The following is an 18073-nucleotide window of genomic DNA, read 5'->3' on the forward strand; positions in this document are numbered from 1 at the left end:
TGTGGGATGCTCTGTGCACTCTCTATCCATTCAATAGAACAACATGGAGGAGATCAAAGCACTGTAGTGGCCAGTGCTGTACCAGTCATGCATCTGGGAACAAGTTAGAGGCATAGAATGTGAAAAGCAAAATCCATTCTCTCTGCATAGAATATATTTGCAATTAATAATAAGCACTTCTATGAGAATATACCAGAGGATAATTTTCTGTTTCATTTCCTTCGTGTTGAACTAAAAACAAGTTCTCACTTTGAAGAGGGACTGTTGTCAGTTGAAAAAAATAACAAATAAAACTACCAATATTAACAGAGAAAGTCTCAAAGGAAAGTATTGTCATGACTTCCACCTCACTAGCTAGGTAAGGAGAATATTTTCTACACCAAAATGAAAGCAAAATTAGATTCCAGAGGCCTGTTTTCAAAAGGCATCTAGCAGTCAAGCTAGGTGAACTTATCTCACTATTTTTAATATATCTATAACCAGTCTTATCACTTCTCACTTCCCTATTTCTCCCAAGGATTTCACAACTTTTGGTCATTCAAGTGTAAAGTCATTTCCTTTGTCATATTGTGCTTTTCTGCTTACCTCAACCCGCAAGAGGCTGGGGCCTGGGGGGGGGGGGCAGGAGGGGGTTTTAATGAGCATGACTCATTTCTGTGTCATCCATAGTCCCTTCATATGTGGCTCTGATAGCACTATTTTTCTTTAAACTTTGGACAGAAATGACTCTTCATTTTCAAGTGAATTGAGACTTCTCAGTTCTGTCCCAGTCGTTCACAACCACACTTTGATTACTTTCCCTTTCACCTTTTTGGGATACACACAGGGTACATATACTACACAAACAGAAAGAAGGGAGAGAGAAAGAAAAGAAAGAAACCCAAGATCTGCTTTCCAGGCTCACACTGCTTGCTTCCTAGTATGTTTTTCTTTCTGATGTTCATCAACTAAAAGTGTCTGTGTCTCGAATCTTCTTATAAAACTTCCCTTTTCCTTTATGATTCCACTATAGAAATAACACTTTTGAAGAGCTTTTGGGTACAAATCACACTTCTAATGGGTGTATTAGAAATTTACTGGAAAAATAATTTAATAATGTAAAAAATAAAAAATAATGGTTGGAGTGATGGCTTGGCAATTAAGGTACTTGCCTGTAAAGCCTAAGGTTTCAGGTTCAATTCCCCAGTACCCTTGTAAGCCAGATGCATGTGGAGTTTGTTTGCAGGGAGTAAAAGCCCTGGAGTGCCCATTCTTTCTCTCTCTTTCTCTCTCTCTCTCTCTCCCTCCTTCTTTCTGCCTCCCTTTCTCTCAAATAAATTAAAGTAGTTAAAATAGAAATTTACTGAGAAAAGTGTAGAACTTTATAAAGAAATTTATATAATTTTACTAAGCATCAAAAGAAGGACTTTAAAGGAAAAAAAGAGATGCACTAGTGATTGCCAGGTATAAGAAAAGATGGTCAAGTTCACTAAGCATCAGAGATAAATCAAAACCACAGTATAATATCCTTTCTACCTGTTAAGATGACCACTATAAAAATGAAAAAGTAGGACTCAGTGGTTAAGATTACAGCTGTGCAAACAGGAGGACCTGAGTTTGATCTTCACACACACATAAAAATTGGGGTGTGACCAAATATGCCTCTAACCTCAGTGCTAAGGGAACAGAGTCAAGATGATCACTAGGGCTTACTGGTCAGTCAGTCTAACTGAAAAACAAGGAACTCGAGAGACTCTGTCTCAAGAAAGTAATAATGAAGAGTGATAGAAGACACCTGGTGTCATCCTCTTCTGACCTCTGCACAGATGCACACAGGAACCACATCTGAACACATGCATATACTACACATACAAAAATGAGAGAGAATGAGAAAGAAGAAAGAACAAGAAAGAAAGAGAGCGAGAAGGAAAGAAGGGAGGAAGAGAGGAAGGAAGAAGAAAGGAAGGAAAGAGAAAGGAAGGAAGAGAGGTAGGTAAAATAAAAAGCTGCTAGGATGGGGAGAATTGGGAACCTTTGAGCACGGTTGACAGGGATGTAAAGTGGTACTGGCACATACATAAAACATTAAAGAGGTTAATCAAACAATTACAATTAAAACTGCTGTGGAATCTCGATCTCCCATTAATGTATATTTGTTGAAAACAGGATATCAAAAATATATTTGCACTCTTATGTTTATTGTAGAATTTAGTAACTATATACCAAGACTTAGGAACAACTTAAAAGACTACTGACAGATAAATGATAAAGAAATCATACTAAATGCAGTCAGCAGAAAATTATGCAGTTATGGACTGAAGAAATGGCTTAGTGGTTAAGGCAATTGCCTGCAAAGCCAAAGGATTCCAGTTCAACTCTTCAGGATACACATAAGCCAGATGCACAGGGGGTGCATGCATCTGGAGTTTGTTTGCAGTTGATGGAGGCCCTGGCATGCCCATTCTCTCTCTCTTTCTCTCTCTCTCTCTCTTTCTCACTGCCTCTTTCTCTCTCTCTCTCAAATAAATAAATAAAATATATTTAAAAGAAAGAAAATTATACAGTTATAAAAAGATGGAAATCCTGTTATATGCTAGAGTGTGAATCAGTGTTGAGAACATTATGTTAAGTAAAGACAACCCAATCATAGAGAGCAAATACTACATAGCAAATACTACATAGTCCACTTGCAAAATTATCTCTAAAGTACTCAACTCACAGGGATAGGAAATAGAATGATGGTTGCCAGGGGTTGAAAGAACAGGATAAGGAGAAGTTTTTAGTGGATACAGACTGTCACTCATGCAAAGTGAAAAAGTTCTAAAGATTTGATATGCAGCAATATTCTAAATATACTGTAATATATATATACACATACATAATATATATATACATATATATACACATACATAATATATATACATATATGTGTATATATATATATATATATATATGAATGAAAATCTAATAAAGGGGATAGAGAGATGGCTAAGATGAGATAGAGAGATGGTTAAGGTGCTTGCCTAAAGAGCCTAAGAACCCAAGTTTGATTCCCCAGTACCCATGTTAAGCCGGATGCACAAAGGGGTGCATGCTTCTGGAATTTGTTTGCAATGGCTAGAGGCCCTGGTGTACCCATCCTCCCTTTTTTTTCTTTTTCTCCCTCCTTCTCTCTCTTTCTCTCTCTCTCTCTCTGTGTGCATGTGTGTGTGTAGTTTTCTAATCTTGAAGTTGCAAAGTGCACTTATAGCCTTCAATTTAAAGAAGAAAATCATGAAAAATGAGAATGATTAAATGCATATAAGTAAAAAATAAAACCCTTTCATTCCTAATTAAAAAAAAAAAAAAAACTTTAGTATCTCAAAAATGACCCAGAAAACAATTTCTAAATAATATACTGGGAAGACATATGCATCATTGTAGATAATAACCTCGTCAGAAACAATAAGAAAAAGATAACTTGCTGTTTTTTATTTTTAAAAACTGCAGATTGCATAGCAGGTAAATTATGAGAAGTTAGAATTTGCCAGCTATCTATTTTAATTATAATAGTTCTATTCCACTGAGTAACTCTAACAAAATTCATTTGACTTTGTGTCTCCCAGCTGACACCTATTAAAATATTTTAGTCTTTTGCTGTTATTAGGTAGAATAATTAATTAATATGAGTAGAACAGAGATATACGTTCTTAGTTATTTCCATATGATAAAAATTCCTAGAACACTTATGCATATTTCCAGGGCTTTTGCTAGATCACTTAGCATATGTTTATGAATTAAGAAAATGTCCCCTGTAGATAGATATATGTCTATAGGCAAATGGCTTAAAAGCCCTTGGTATCTTCATGTTATTGTTATAAAAGTCTGCCTTTATAGCATATATAGTTAAGTGAGTATCATTGGACCTAGAAACCATACAAAGGAAAGAACTGATCAACTATACATGACAGTCCTTAAAAGGTTTGAGGTTTGGTCAGTTCTCGCCACTGATTTCTATATATTATTGGCAATTTCTAACAACAGAAAAGCCTACAAAAATATGTCATAAGATGCTTGACTACTTTAGATATTAGGATTATAATTGTTTTAGTTTTGTTCAATGATTAGACATAATGAACATTGTTATTTTTGTAAAAATGGAAAAGATATAATCAAAAGTAATCCAATCTTACACGACCCCTTTCCCATGACGTTTTTGGCCCCATTCTGAGTTTTGAGGGGAATCTTTTAAGCCCTTGCCTGTGAAGCCTGGAGCCTGTTGACTTGGAGCTCTCCAAAGGTCATTTGCTGTGTCTGTGGGTACTCATAAGTGCCTGCCATCCTGGCATTGCTCCGTGAGGTCCAGATTCATGTTTTCTGTTTGTGGTGCCTACAATATAGGTGTCCAATAAACCCTCGCTGAGTCAGCCATGATGTAAATCCCCAGCATTGTAATAAGTGGCATCTATAAGAAAGAGGGTGTGAGACCACGAGAACTTTGCTCTGGAGGCGGCCAAATGTTGATCTCCAGGGTGGTTACAAGCAACAGGCATGTAAGAATAACCACAGGTTCTGACGGCAGAAGACTGTGTGGCAGAACTTCCCAACAATCCTGCCAGGTCAGAATTCTAAGTCTAGTTTGGTTGGGCAGATCTGCCTGCTAATGTTGCTTCTAGTGAGTTAGATGTGTTCTGTGGAAAGGCTGAAATCAGCCCATGTATTAAATATAACTGCTTTCGAGAACAGGACTCAGTGAAAATGCCTTTTTGGAGGATAATCTTATAATAAGAATAGCTAAATATATGGAATGGGCCCCATCTAGAAAAACTGACTGCACATTGGTGTGGTTGCCCTCCTGGCTTTCACTCTACAGAATTCATTGCACTCAACAGGATCAGATTATCATGTGATTATGAAGGTGAGTCCTGCTTTCAGCTTTCTGTTGCTCCTGCCTAGTGGTGGGGCCAAGAATAGATCTGTGGAGAGTGAAGAAAGCCAAGTACAGCCATGCCTTTTCAACTCCAAGCATCCTTCAGAGCCACTACCAGGCTGATTTGCTCAGTTGCATTTTCTCTTCTTCTAGTTTAGGGAAAACAAAACAAACAAAAAGAAACTAAGGCTGAGTGTGATGCCAAGGTTTGGAAAGTAGAGATCTTATGCCTTAGTTCTTCCACTGTCAATCACTGTAGAGCTTTGTAGTAAGCATCTCAGATGCTTCTCCATCTTTGTATTTGCACTAAGTTAACACACCAGTTCTTTATTAAGTAGAAAAGATAAGTATATTCTGATAAAATAAGGAAATCCATCTTCTAGCATCCCAGATAAAGCTAAAAGGCTTAAAGGAAAGAACAGGCTTTAGGCATTCCTTAAACCATTAAAAAATATGGTTAAAAATTATATGTCTCATGTTGAAGCTGCAAACCTTCCAAAGCAGTATTTTAGAGGGTGTGTTCTGTGGTGCCCACCAACCAAAAACAGCTTATATTGATATACCTAGACACTGTATACTACATCAAGTACAAGACAGCTTTCCTGCCATGGAGGATGCCTAGTGACATCCGGGACATGTCAGCTAACACTGTAATTTTTAAGTTAATAGCAATGAGTATTGTGCTAATGATAAATATCAGAGGCTGTTGGAGTACAATAGAGAAATTCTCAAGTGACAGGAATTCAAGAAAAATCTTTGAGGAAGTGACATTGGTTTTAAGATGTGAAAGATGGACATGAACAAGAAGGTGTACAGTCACTTATCAAGGGTTGGAAAAGGACAGTTTTGTAGACAAGGGCCTTGAGGCAGAAGACTAGTTTTTTCTCTTATTTCCTGAAATCTTGGGGGTGGACCTTGGAGACTGGAAGACCTTAGAGAAGGTAGAAAGCAGGCTGGTGATACCGAGGCCAGATCATAAGGAGCCTTGTAAAGCACCATCAGCATTTGGAATCAGTCCTAATGGCTGCAAGAAAGATGGAATGTGAAGAAGTGTGTGCAGAGAGGGCAGCAACTAAATACTGTCTGCAGTGTGCAAGGTGAAACGCTTACCTTAACACGGGAGCAACAGGCTGTGCTGTACAAGATATTTAGAGCTCCATGTATGTTTCAGTGTTCCAGAAGTTTCTGTTTCTTACTTTAGTCATAGCTTACATTCTCTATTAGGTCAAAACCATACCCCAGCCCTGCCCTTAGTAAATATCTCCTACAGTAAGCCAACAACATTTGGACGAGCTTTACAGACACACAAAGACTTTGTCTACACATTCCCAGAGCCTTAATTTACAGAGAAAGGTGGATTAAGGCAAAGGGAAGGGGAGGCATCTTTCACACAGTGCTTCCTTATCCCATCCACATCCACTGGCACATCCTCAGTGAATTATCTAATTGCTGGCATGTGCAGTTCACACAAGGACTTTAAGTGCTCTCGTGTATTTCTGCTGTATCTTCTTCCAAGGGAATGGAGTGTTCAAGACCATGAAATACCTGACAGTTTCTTCTTTGGGTCATAGGATAAAACAGAAAAATAGCCCATGCCATCCACAGTTGACCTAAATTCTAGTAAAACCAAAAGGATAATGTGAGAGATATGAGAGCAGTTCAATGTAGCAAGTCCCAATTTAGGACTAACATCAGTACATTATCATTGTTCACATGTGTGCATGCACCTGAACTTTTTTTTTCTGATGGATGCTTTGGAATTTCAACTGAAAGTGACAAGTGGGAAGTAGCATATACTTTTGTTTACCATATCTTTTAGGAAGCTGGAACGGAAAAGAGTGTTTTCCCTCTGCCTGAACCACAAGATTTCTTTCTGGCCTCCCAAGTCAAGTTTGAGGACCTCATAAAAGATTTAAGAAAACTGAAGAGGCAACTAGAAGGTAACAGAAACTGTTCTGTCATTATGATAATAGTTACGATTACTTTTTTTTACAAAGAATCATTTAAGCTTGGCTCACAGAGTGGAACTGGCACGGGGTAGAGTTCACTTATGGTCTGTTTCATCCCATGTGAATAGTTCCATTTCCAGGAATGATCTGCTGCACTGACATTCCTTGTATGCTGATTGTTTGCTTTCTATGTCTGCATCTTGACATGTATGTATTTTCTGACATCCAATAGTTATAACTTTAATGATAATGGCAGTCATTTATTTGAAGCACATTGTCTTCTCATATCACTCTTATATTAACTTCAACAAGCAGGAATTACATATTTTAAATTTTTTAAATTTATTTTCAAGGAGGGTGGAGAGAGAATCAGAATGGTTGTGCCAGTGCCTCCAGCCACTGCTAATGAACTCCAGATACATACACCACCCTGTTCATCTGGCTTTACATGGGTATTGGGGAATTGAACCCAAGTCTTTAGACTTTTCAGGCAAATGTCTGAGCCGTCATCTCTCCAGCACAGCAGGAACTATATTAAACCTATTTTAGAAATGAGAAAACTGACACAGAGAAACAGTCTTCATGTAGTCAGAAGCAGAGGTTTTATACTTCTAATCAGGTTCAGCTTATGTGTTTTCTCAGCTTATTTTGTTGTGCTTATATAAGTATATGAAGATAAATGCTTTCCACATACAGGTACACATCACAGTTCTATGTTTGGTTTCTTTAATACTCTGATAATGATAAGACCTCAGTAAACATTGTATTCTAGTATGTGAATGCCCCTTTTTGGCATTTTAAAAAGGTATATCTCTCTTGGGCTGGAATTTTCCTTTGGCATCTTGAGAGTTCTGTTGTTTGTTGTGGAGACATTTCCTTGTCCAGGAATATAAATACTTGCCATGGAGCTTGTGCAACTCCAACTGAAGAGTTCTATGTAGGGTTTAGGGAGTGTATTAATGTGGAAATGGAGCCTCTGGTGCCAAAAGGAGAGCTTGAGGAAATGAAGAGCTTCAACTAGGAATATTTTTACACTAAGACATAAAATAAACATTTTAAAAATGTTTATTGTGAAAGAGTACTCAGAAAACTTACTCTTAGGCTTGAGACACCCTTGAGGTGGAAGCAAAGTGGGAAAGGTCTGCTCCCAGTGGAAAGGAGAGCCATTTGTTTTTACTTTAGGCATAAAACTTGCTTAAGTAAGGATAGTGATTACAAGTGAATATTTTTACCTTGTAAATTATTTTTAAAGGAGGGTGTGTGTTGCCCCCCCACACCTCCTGTTGATGTGGTTAAGAGAGCGAATTCAATCAAATGGGTACTTGGTTCAGGAATATGATCATGAAATTGAAGTCCTTGTACTTTATCATCAGGAGATAATAATTTTATCCATGTCTAGAATAAGGGCAGAGTCCATATAATAATAGAGCAAGATGAGCCATCCCTTGGAGTCTTCTCCATCACCCATGGCAGCACGGGCAGAGGGGGATGTTGAAGATCCAGCGCAGTGACACTGTGGGCCGTCCGTCACTGTCCATCTTGCCATCTCCCTGCCCTTGGAAAGCACTTAGCCTGACCCTTCATGTAGATATTTGAGAAGAAACCTGATCTCTGTTTGATCTTCCCTTCTCCTCCCTGGCGCTGCCTGCTTCCCTGCCATCCTGGTGGTTGTCCTTATGAGCTGGATGATGGATACCTCAGGATAAAAGGAGAGGTTTAGGAGAGTGGAGGTGCAGGTTCCCCAGGGCACCTTCAAGGGTGCTGCTACATGTCATTCTGCCCTCTCCATCCTCCTGACACTTTCCTCAGCCAAATCCCAGGAACTGTATAGACTGCTGCAGTTGATGGAGCATTCTGAGGAAGGTAAGCTTAACATAGCCTTGATTATTTTCCCTCCTTAAACTAGGCTTCTCCAAAAGATATGAAATACCACAAAAGCAAAGAGGGAACACCCCTCACATACCCCACACACGTTGAATATTTAAACAAAAATGCCCTGCTAATCTTTAGAGATGCCAGTGTTTTTAACACATGAAAGGTGCCCAGTAAATATTTAAAGAAAATACAGACCCTGGGTTCTCTAATGAATTTCTTTTGCTTCTAAGTGCAGCTGGCAAGATGGCCAGAATCATGTCGGTCTGTTTCATCTTGCATTCTCATTCAAGTTTCACCTCCCTTTCCATAATGCCTTGGTGTGAACCAAAATTGAATGTTTAATTGAAGAGGACATAATTTTCACACATACAACATAGTTTGATGAGGCTTTGAGGTTTATTGTAGCCATTAAACGTCAAAGCTGCTGGCAATATCCCAGAAAATGTCTAAAGCTAAAACAGATGTGATTAGCAAATTTCAAGTGGTATCAGGCACCCCTTCTCTAGATAGACATGACACAATCCTTTAGAAGAAAATATTTTTGAGTAGTGTTAACCACACCTTAGTGAAAAAAGATGCGAGTTTAACCTACAGCTGAGGGCCATGCATATGCCACTGATGTAAGCAGAGATCATCAACAAGTATCATACATAATGACAGAACTTTGAAGAGCATTTTTATGCACATGCACACTGAAAGAATTCATAACACTATTAAGTATAATTTATTGTGTGATTTATCAGGTGCTTTATGGATACCATGTATTTTAATCTTTACAATAATCCTATTAAAGCCAATATTATTTTTGATCTCTCATGAGGTAAGGAAGCTAAAGTTCTGGTACTAAAGGTATCAGCCCATTTTCTCACAGGTGACAAACTATCCATGTTTAGAATCTAAACCTGACTCTAAGACATGTATTCAGTTCCTTGATAAGACATGATTCAGTTCCTACCTCTGCCCTGGATGTTTTCCTACTATATTAGAAATCAGAATTCAGAAAGACAAACATATTCAAAACATGAAGCTCCCTGAGGAATGAATGATTGAGAGAGTTCTTAACAGAGTGTGTGTGTGTGTGTGTGTGTGTGTGTGTGTGTGTGTGTGTTTTCAGAACTGCCTGTGTGGACTCTGAGACCAGACAGAGATACAGGAACAAGGTCACTTCAGGTCGATGATAGGAAGGGGAAAACAGGGTCAGATTAATCAACACATAAATGGGTGACAGCTTTTATATTCTTAAGAACCCAGGATTTGGAGTCAGAGGTGTCCTTTTACTAGTTTAGTGAAAGTAAGATCTTATTAAGTAGCATAACCATAAAACATGTTTTTTGGGGAAAAGCTTGTAGCTCAGTGGCCAGGTGTGTGCTTAGCGTAGGCAAAGCCCTGAGTTCAACCCTCAATGCCAAAATTTTCAACAAAAATATATTCATTTTCGGGCTGGAGAGATGGCTTAGCAGTTAAGTGCTTGCCTGTGAAACCTAAGGACCCCAGTTCGAGGCTCGATTCTCCAGGACCCACGTTAGCCAGATGCACAAGGGGGCACATGCATCTGGAGTTCATTTGCAGTGGCTGGAAGCCCTGGCATGCCCATTCTCTCTATCTATCTATCTATCTATCTATCTATCTATCTATCTATCTATCTATCTATCTGCCTCTTTCTCTCTCTGGCACTCTCAAATAAATAAATAAAATTGAACAAAAAATTAAAAAATATATATATATTCATTTTCAACTGGTCAGGTGGATCATGCATATAACCTCAGCACTTGGGAGGCTGAAGCCAGAGAATTGCTATGAGTTTGGGGCCATCTGGGGTACAGAGTGAGTTGTTGCAAAAAAATTTCATTTTCTTACTGGTAAGACTGGACAATATAGCACATGCATGCTGGAAAATAATTAATTTGTGGGTCTTTAGTGAAGTAAGCTTCAGTAAAAACAATTAGAGGTACATTTTACTCAAAAATACACAACCTATAAAATCTGTCCACACTGGTGAAGAGCCAGCAGAGTGTGGTTGTGAAGTATCTAGATCCTGGAGTTCTTGTGCTTCTTCTTCCACATTATGAAAGCAAAACCAAGTTCTTGTTAAACATTTTGTTTTATTTGAGAGAGAGAGAGAGAATGCTTGTGCCAGGGCCTCTAGCCACTGCAAATGAACTCCAGATGCATGCACCTCCATGTGCATCTGGCTTATGTGGGTACTGGGGTCCTTAAGCTTCACAGGCAACTGCCTTAACCACTAAGCCATCTCCCCAGCCCCAAAATCAATTTCTTGACTTCATGCTTTCTTTATTTTATATCCTTCAATCAGACAATGATTTTTAGTTCCCTGTACTAGGATATAATAAGAAATAGTAGAGGCACTGGAGAGATGGCTTAGCATTAAGGTGCTTGCCTGCAAAGCCAAGACCCAGGTTCAACTCCCCAGAACCCACATAACACAGATGCACAAGCTGACAAATGAGCACAAGGTGGTACAGGCATCTGGAGTTTGATTCCAGTGGCTGGAGGCCCTGGCATGCCAATTCTCTCTCTCTCTCTCATAAAAAAAATAAAAAGGAGAAAAGAGAAAAAATGAAATAGTTGAGAAATTATAAACATCAGAAATAGTTTCCTCCATACTCCTTGACCTTGTTGGCTAGAACTCTCAAGGTACTCTTGCCAGCCCATATGTGACACACTTAATAATGGTCCTCAGTGATGTTCAAGCCTAATCCCTAAAGTCTTTGGTTATGCTACCTTACATGGCAACAAGGGACTTTGCAAATGTGAACATGGGAAGATTATTCTGGCCTGTCCAAGTGGAAGTAATCTGATTACATGAATCTGTAAAAGCTGAAGACCTTCCCAGGCTGTGATCAGAGGATGATAGAACTACAGAAGAACGATCAGAGGGCTGTGCTGTTGGCTTTGAAGATAGAGGAAATGGGCAGTGGGCCAAGGAACATGTGAAGCCTGTAGAACCGGGAAAGGGAAGGAACAGATTCTTCCTACAGCATGAAAAAGAGAACTCAGCCCTGTCAACACCACAACTTCAACCTAGTATTATACATGTCAGAGCTCTAACATGCAGAACTACAAGATATATGTATGTTGTTTTAAGCCACTTGTGGGTGCTAATTTGTTATAATGGAAATTGAAAATAAATACACCATGCCTTGGATCCTCCTTTCTGATTGTGCCTCCTAATACTGGCCCCTACCTACAAGCATACACAGTCACAGTATCACTGAGGCCATATATAGAGGGTTGCCCAAGTGGTATGTGAAATGCCTATAGGCAAATAAGCACCACCATGTTCTATGTCCAAAATTATATGGGTCTGCTTGATGTGTGATTATTAAAGACTCTGAGAAATTCTTTAGCTTTTAAGTTTTGTATTTTGTACTTATTTACTTATTTGAGATAGAGGAAAAGAGACAGAAAGAGTGAGGATGGGAATGCCAATGCCTGTAGCCACTGCAAACAAACTCCAGATGCATGTGCTGTACTTTTGGTTTACGTGTGACCTTGAGAATCAAACCTGGGTCCTTAGGGTTTGCAAGCAAGTGCCTTAACCATTCAGCAATCTCTCCAGCCCTATTTTTTGTTTTTTATATAAGGTTTAATACTGTTCAAAACATCGTGAAACATTGGTTTTATTTTTCTGTCACTAAATATATTTAAGAGACAGTATGTTCTGTGTGATACGGTTCCCAATGAAGAATCATTGATATTGTTATCAAAGTTTTCAGCTCAGAAGTACATTTGATAGTTACGTGATCATCTACTGAGTGACTTAATAGACAGACAGTGACCACACTCAGTGATACTGCTTTGAATACTCTCTTGAGTACATCACCCCTGCTGAGCTTTACCCATTAAAATGGACACATCTTCCCTTGATGTCTTGATGTCTCAAACTCAAGATAAGTAACACTAGTGGAATTTGAAATCATTCTAGTATCATCTCCTTCCACTCCCAATATTGATTTGTTTGGCATGATCCTGTGATAGAATGTCATTATGAAAAATTCATTCTGACTATAAAATAACAAAGCTAAATTATTTTTTTTTACAATTTGAAAATGAGACGGGAACACTTTAGATAGATGCTGAAAAGCCAGTACATTTTGGAAAACTTACCAAAAAAATAATGTCAAATTGCCCTTTTAGCTAACCGCATCTTCTTACTACCAACTCTCAGTAAGGTTGAGCTTTGTAATAAACTCACTAATCCCCACATCCTTCTTTGAAAACAAAGCATCATTAGCCCTGTTATCACATGTTGAAAAAATGTAATGAGCAGTGAACTCTACAAGATACTCAAACTCATTTGAGAATGTTGGCTGAGATGCAAGTTCACATGTATATCCTTTATGATAATTCTGATTATATCTTGTTCTCTAAATATTTAAGACTATATACTTGAACATGTTCTTTCTCATGTACCATTTAGAAATGTTTGAGATTATACTTGTACAGTTATGGAAAGGCAGTGCTCTGTTGACTTTTTTGCTGTCTGTTATCACTATGAATGTTTCTCCTAGAAATGTTTATCTTCCTTTGCCAACCCTTTTAAGACTTCCCTAAATGAGATGCTGGGTGAAATTCACAGTTCAAGCATTCAGTAAATTTAAAAATACTCATTTTAGGACTGGAGAGATGGCTTAGTGGTTAAGCACTTGCCTGTGAAGCCTAAGGACCCTGGTTCGAGGCTCGGTTCCCCAGGACCCACGTAGCCAGATGCACAAGGGCACGCATATGTCTGGAGTTTGTTTGCAGTGGCTGGAGGCCCTGGTGTGCCCATTCTTTCTCTGTATCTGCCTCTTTCTGTTGCTGTCTGTCGCTCTCAAATAAATAAGTAAATAAATAAACATATATATATAACACATATCTTAAGTTTTAAGAGTGCAAATCTTTCTACATTGATTCATACTGAAGCTTATCTATCCCATTCATAGGCATTTTTAATACACATGGCCTTGTTTTATGGAGTAGCAGGTTAGCCTAGACATCCCAGGTAATCTTTTTTGTGTGTGTACAAAACCATAACTTGAGCCTTCTACCTCAAAAATCCTAATTACAAAATTACAAAAAGATGAAAATTCACACATGAAACTAATTTCAAGAAATATTAATCTTCTATAGGTTTTCTAAACTGTGATCAGTATGTCACATGAAGGGGACAGATTGAGCCCATTCATTTAATGTCTTTCTTTTTTCCAAAGAAGTACCAGTTAAACAACACTCATATAATTTAAAATATAATTTATAATAATGGCATAGAATGGCATAATAAAAAATAGTTTAATTAACTGAATATGTGTGTGTCATTTTTATAATTATAACTTTGTTTAAAAACATAAGTTATAGTTACCTCCCAATAATATATAGTTGGATAGAAGAGTGAGATTAAGGATTAAGGAAAAGTCAATGTCATTTCTAATATTCATTCACTGAATCAAACAGTTTTATACAGTACAAAAATATTGTTTTTAAAGCCACACACTAAATACTAAACTGGCTATGCTCTGTCCTGCAAAGTAGTAACAACAGCCTCCTTTGCCAGTTATCTCATTTAAATTAGTAAACAAGGGGTGTAGGAATGGCTTAGCAGTTAAGGCATTTGCCTGCAAAGCCAAAGGACCCAGGTTCAATTCCCCAGGACCCATGTTAGCGAGATGCACAAGAGGGTGCACATGTGTGAAGTTCGTTTGCAGTGGCTGGAGATCCTGGCACACCCATTCTCTCTTTCTCTCTCCCTCCCTCTCTCTCTCTCTCTTTCTCTCTCTCTCTCTCTCTCTCTCTCTCCCTGTCTCTACTCCCTCTTTTTCTCTGTCAAATAAATAAATAAATTTTTAAAAACAAATTAATAAGTGCCTTGGTCAGCAAATTACTAGGATTATATTAATAAGGTGGGAGAGAGTGAGACTATCTGGACAGGGGATGGAGACTCAGCTCTGTGGACTTTTACTTGTGATAATTCATGCTGTCTTCTTGGTTTTATGGCAGTTAATAGAAAGTTGTTGGCAAGAAGTAAGGAGAGAGCTAGAGAGATGTCTTAGTGGTTCAGGCACTTGCCTGAGAAGCCAAAGGACCCAGGTTCAATTCCCCAGGACCCACATAAGTCAGATGTACATAGGGCACATATGCCTGGAGTTCATTTGCAGTGGCTAGAGGCCCTATTGCACCCATTCCCTCTCTCTCTGTGTTTGTCTCTTTTCTCTCTCTGCTTGAAAATAAATAAATAATTAATTTAAAACAAAAACAGAGGTAAGGAGGGACACTGCTAACTGGTACTGGCAGTCTGCTAGTGAATATTCAAGTTCCTGTCACTGTGGGAAGGATTCCTTTTTTCCCACTTCCCTGTTCTATTCTTTCATGAAAATTTGCCTCTTCACTGCCTTGCTTGACTCTGGACTTCCTGTAGCCACATTAGTTCCTCTGCCATAGGAATTGTCACATGTGTCCACTGTTCTAATGTTAAGGTTTCACACATCAGACTAAGTCAATGCTATAGATCCCCAATCATTACTTATTGATACAGTCTTATAAAGCAGAAGCAATGATTTAAAGGATGTTTGTTGTTGTTGCCATCCCTTCTCCTTGGGGTCAACAAATTTATTAAGTAAAATATACAAAGTTTCCAGGCGTGGTGGCGCAGGTCTTTAATCCCAGCACTCAAGAGGCAAAGGTAGGAGGATTGCCATGAGTTCAAGGCCATCCTGAAACTACATAGTGAATTCCAGGTAAGCCTGGACTACAGTGAAACCCTACCTCGAAAAACAAAAACAAAAACAATAAAATATACAAAGTCCAAGTAAAATTTGAAATTTGGATAAATTAGGGATTGCTTTTTCACTATAAGTGCACCCTGGTATAGTAACTGCATATGTAATTTTTAAATTAAAATTTTTTAAATTCAAGTCTTAGTCAATAATTCATTACAAGTTAGTAGATTAATGAGATTGCATAGGACACACACTATAAAGCTATTTGTTGTATATCTCAAATTCAAATCTAACTTGACACACCATTTTTTATTTGGCATGTCTATAGACAATTTAAAAGCATGTTGGTTTCACTTCTTTTTTTGTTTGTTTGTTTGTTGGTTTTTCAAGGTAGGGTCTCACTCTAATCCAGGATAACATGGAATTCACTATGTTGTCTCAGGCTGGCATCAAATTCATGACAGTTCTACCTACATCAGCCTTCCAAGTTCTGGTACTAAAGGCATGTGTCAGCACACTACATTTTGGATCACTTTTTATTGTCACCATACACCAAGAATTCTAAACCATGCTGGTGACAAAATTCTCCTCCTTGGTAATGTGGACAGGGACACAAGGTCTGTAAATATGCTTAAAAGTATAATGCATGTCCATTTTCACCATCACCAATGACACAGGTAAACTGTTTAATAATAAACACCAGTAAATCTGGTTACATCGTTTCTTTACTTCAAAGTCAGCACATTGCCTGCACTATAGCAGTAAAGAAGTTGAGGCAACTTTACTATCAGTGGCAAAGGTGGTATTTGAAATACATTTCTCCAATGGCAAAGCTTGTACTACTGTTCTATGTCATGGCTTATTCTTTGACCATTTGTAGGCCACTACTTAAGCAATAATAATAGGATTGTGTGACAAGTAAACCTGACTTCTTAGTTCATCTTCTAATGTAACCAAAGATATTAATAACATTGACTTTAGGCAGGTTCCTGAGTCTGCTGTAACCACTGAACTTCTTTCTCTACTTCTGTCTGTGCTTCTATCTGGCATTGGCCAAACCTATATTTTTAACCTTCATGACCCAAAATATAAACAAGCCAGTTTGATAGGAGACTAATAGCAGAGAACTAAGGAGCTATTCCTAGGCAACTTGTGTAGTTTTTATGCCCTTGATATCTCTTCTGTTTGTTGGTATTACATGTGGTGGAGTTTAGATGAAGAAGGTAAAGTCACTTCCTAGGACTTGACTGCTCTTCTTCCTGTGATGGCCACAAGCCCTGAGTATAGCACAAATGACTTCTGCCACCTGGTGTTGTCAAGTGGCTTTCTCTCTATAAAAGTATAAGTATTTCCTGTGAGAAAAAGAAACAAACAAACAAAGAAAGATATGAACCAGATTGTTTCATGAAAGTTAATGTTTTCTTTAATTATGCATTTGAACATGATCCACAAATAGTATGGTTCTAGTAAGAGGAGGAAAATCATTTATGAAAACTTTTGGAGAACTTTAGAGAATGATTGAGCATTCAGTAGTACAGAGTTCTTTTAAAAACATAGAATCAATAGCACAGAGAATACCTGAAGCTCGAAAGAAGAAAAAGAATAAAAGAAGAAAGAAAGAAGGGAGGGAGGGAGAGAAGAAGAGAGAGAGATAGAAGAGGAACATGTGTGGGTAATCAAGCAAAAACTGTAACTCAGGAGTGGTGGAAGGTGAGAAGCAACCCAAGTTTTACTTTATGATTCATGTGTACCACAAATCCATGCATCATTCATACCTAAATAAAAATGTATACATATTCATACATAAGTCAATCAAAAGATTTTCCCAGATAACCAATAAGAGGTTTTTTTTTTATGATTTTGCAAAGTTCAAGTTGATACAAGTTTGAGCAAGTAAGGTAGATATATGCCAAAATTAAAACATCTTGAATGCTTAGGACAAAAAAAGAAGCTAGAAGAAGGTGGATGGGCAGGTGGGCAGTATATAAGAAGGGAAATATGCAGAGGATTAAGACGCAACTCACTGAAAGCTGAAGGTAGATCTGAATTCTGGAGGAAAGTGATTCCCAGTCTGGATTCTTTTACCACTATACCATTAATCAGATGTAAGGGCAGATTTCATACATTTTCACAAGCTGATCTCCGTGCAGTCATCTTCCGAATTCTACTGGAGAATGTACCATACCATTAAGCCACAAGACATGGGTCAAAGAAAATAAAAGGCCCAATGGAGAAGATTCTCCAGGACAGCCCCGGATGACAGGCAAACATAGAGAGAAAGCATTCCAGATTTAATTAGGTCAAAGGACTGTCACCGGAGAGTCCTAAGGAACAATCATTTAATGCACAGGGAGTGTCTGAATATCAAAAGAATAACAAGAAAATTATTTAGTTGCCAATAAATGTTCATTGATTAAGCTCATAGGAAAAAATAATTTTGAAAGTTTAGGAGGAAGGCCATGGGATGACAGAGGTCAAGAGGTGAGAGTGGAGGCTAGAAAGGTACATTATTTGCATTATTTACAGCACACAAACAGTATCTGTATAAAATTATTAGCAGTATGCAATGAAGTACTAAAATAATCATACTAGGGCTGGAGAGAGGACTCAAGGTTAAGGTGCTTGCCTGCAAAGCCTAACAACCT

At 38.1% G+C, this 18073-nt stretch overlaps 1 protein-coding gene across 4 annotated transcripts in view; it reads left to right on the top strand.

Moving 5' to 3' along the window:
• Fmn1 (formin 1) overlaps window positions 1-18073 on the top strand; it is a 434422-nt gene that overhangs the window by 288956 nt on the left and 127393 nt on the right. For all 4 annotated transcript variants that reach the window (XM_045156457.1, XM_045156456.1, XM_004669715.2 and 1 more), the window contains one exon: window positions 6708-6828. In XM_045156457.1, the coding sequence (XP_045012392.1) occupies window positions 6708-6828 (121 nt within the window). The remainder of the gene's footprint in view (window positions 1-6707; window positions 6829-18073) is intronic.

Source organism: Jaculus jaculus, chromosome 8, assembly GCF_020740685.1.
Source record: "Jaculus jaculus isolate mJacJac1 chromosome 8, mJacJac1.mat.Y.cur, whole genome shotgun sequence".
In the NCBI taxonomy this organism is placed as follows: domain Eukaryota; kingdom Metazoa; phylum Chordata; class Mammalia; order Rodentia; family Dipodidae; genus Jaculus; species Jaculus jaculus.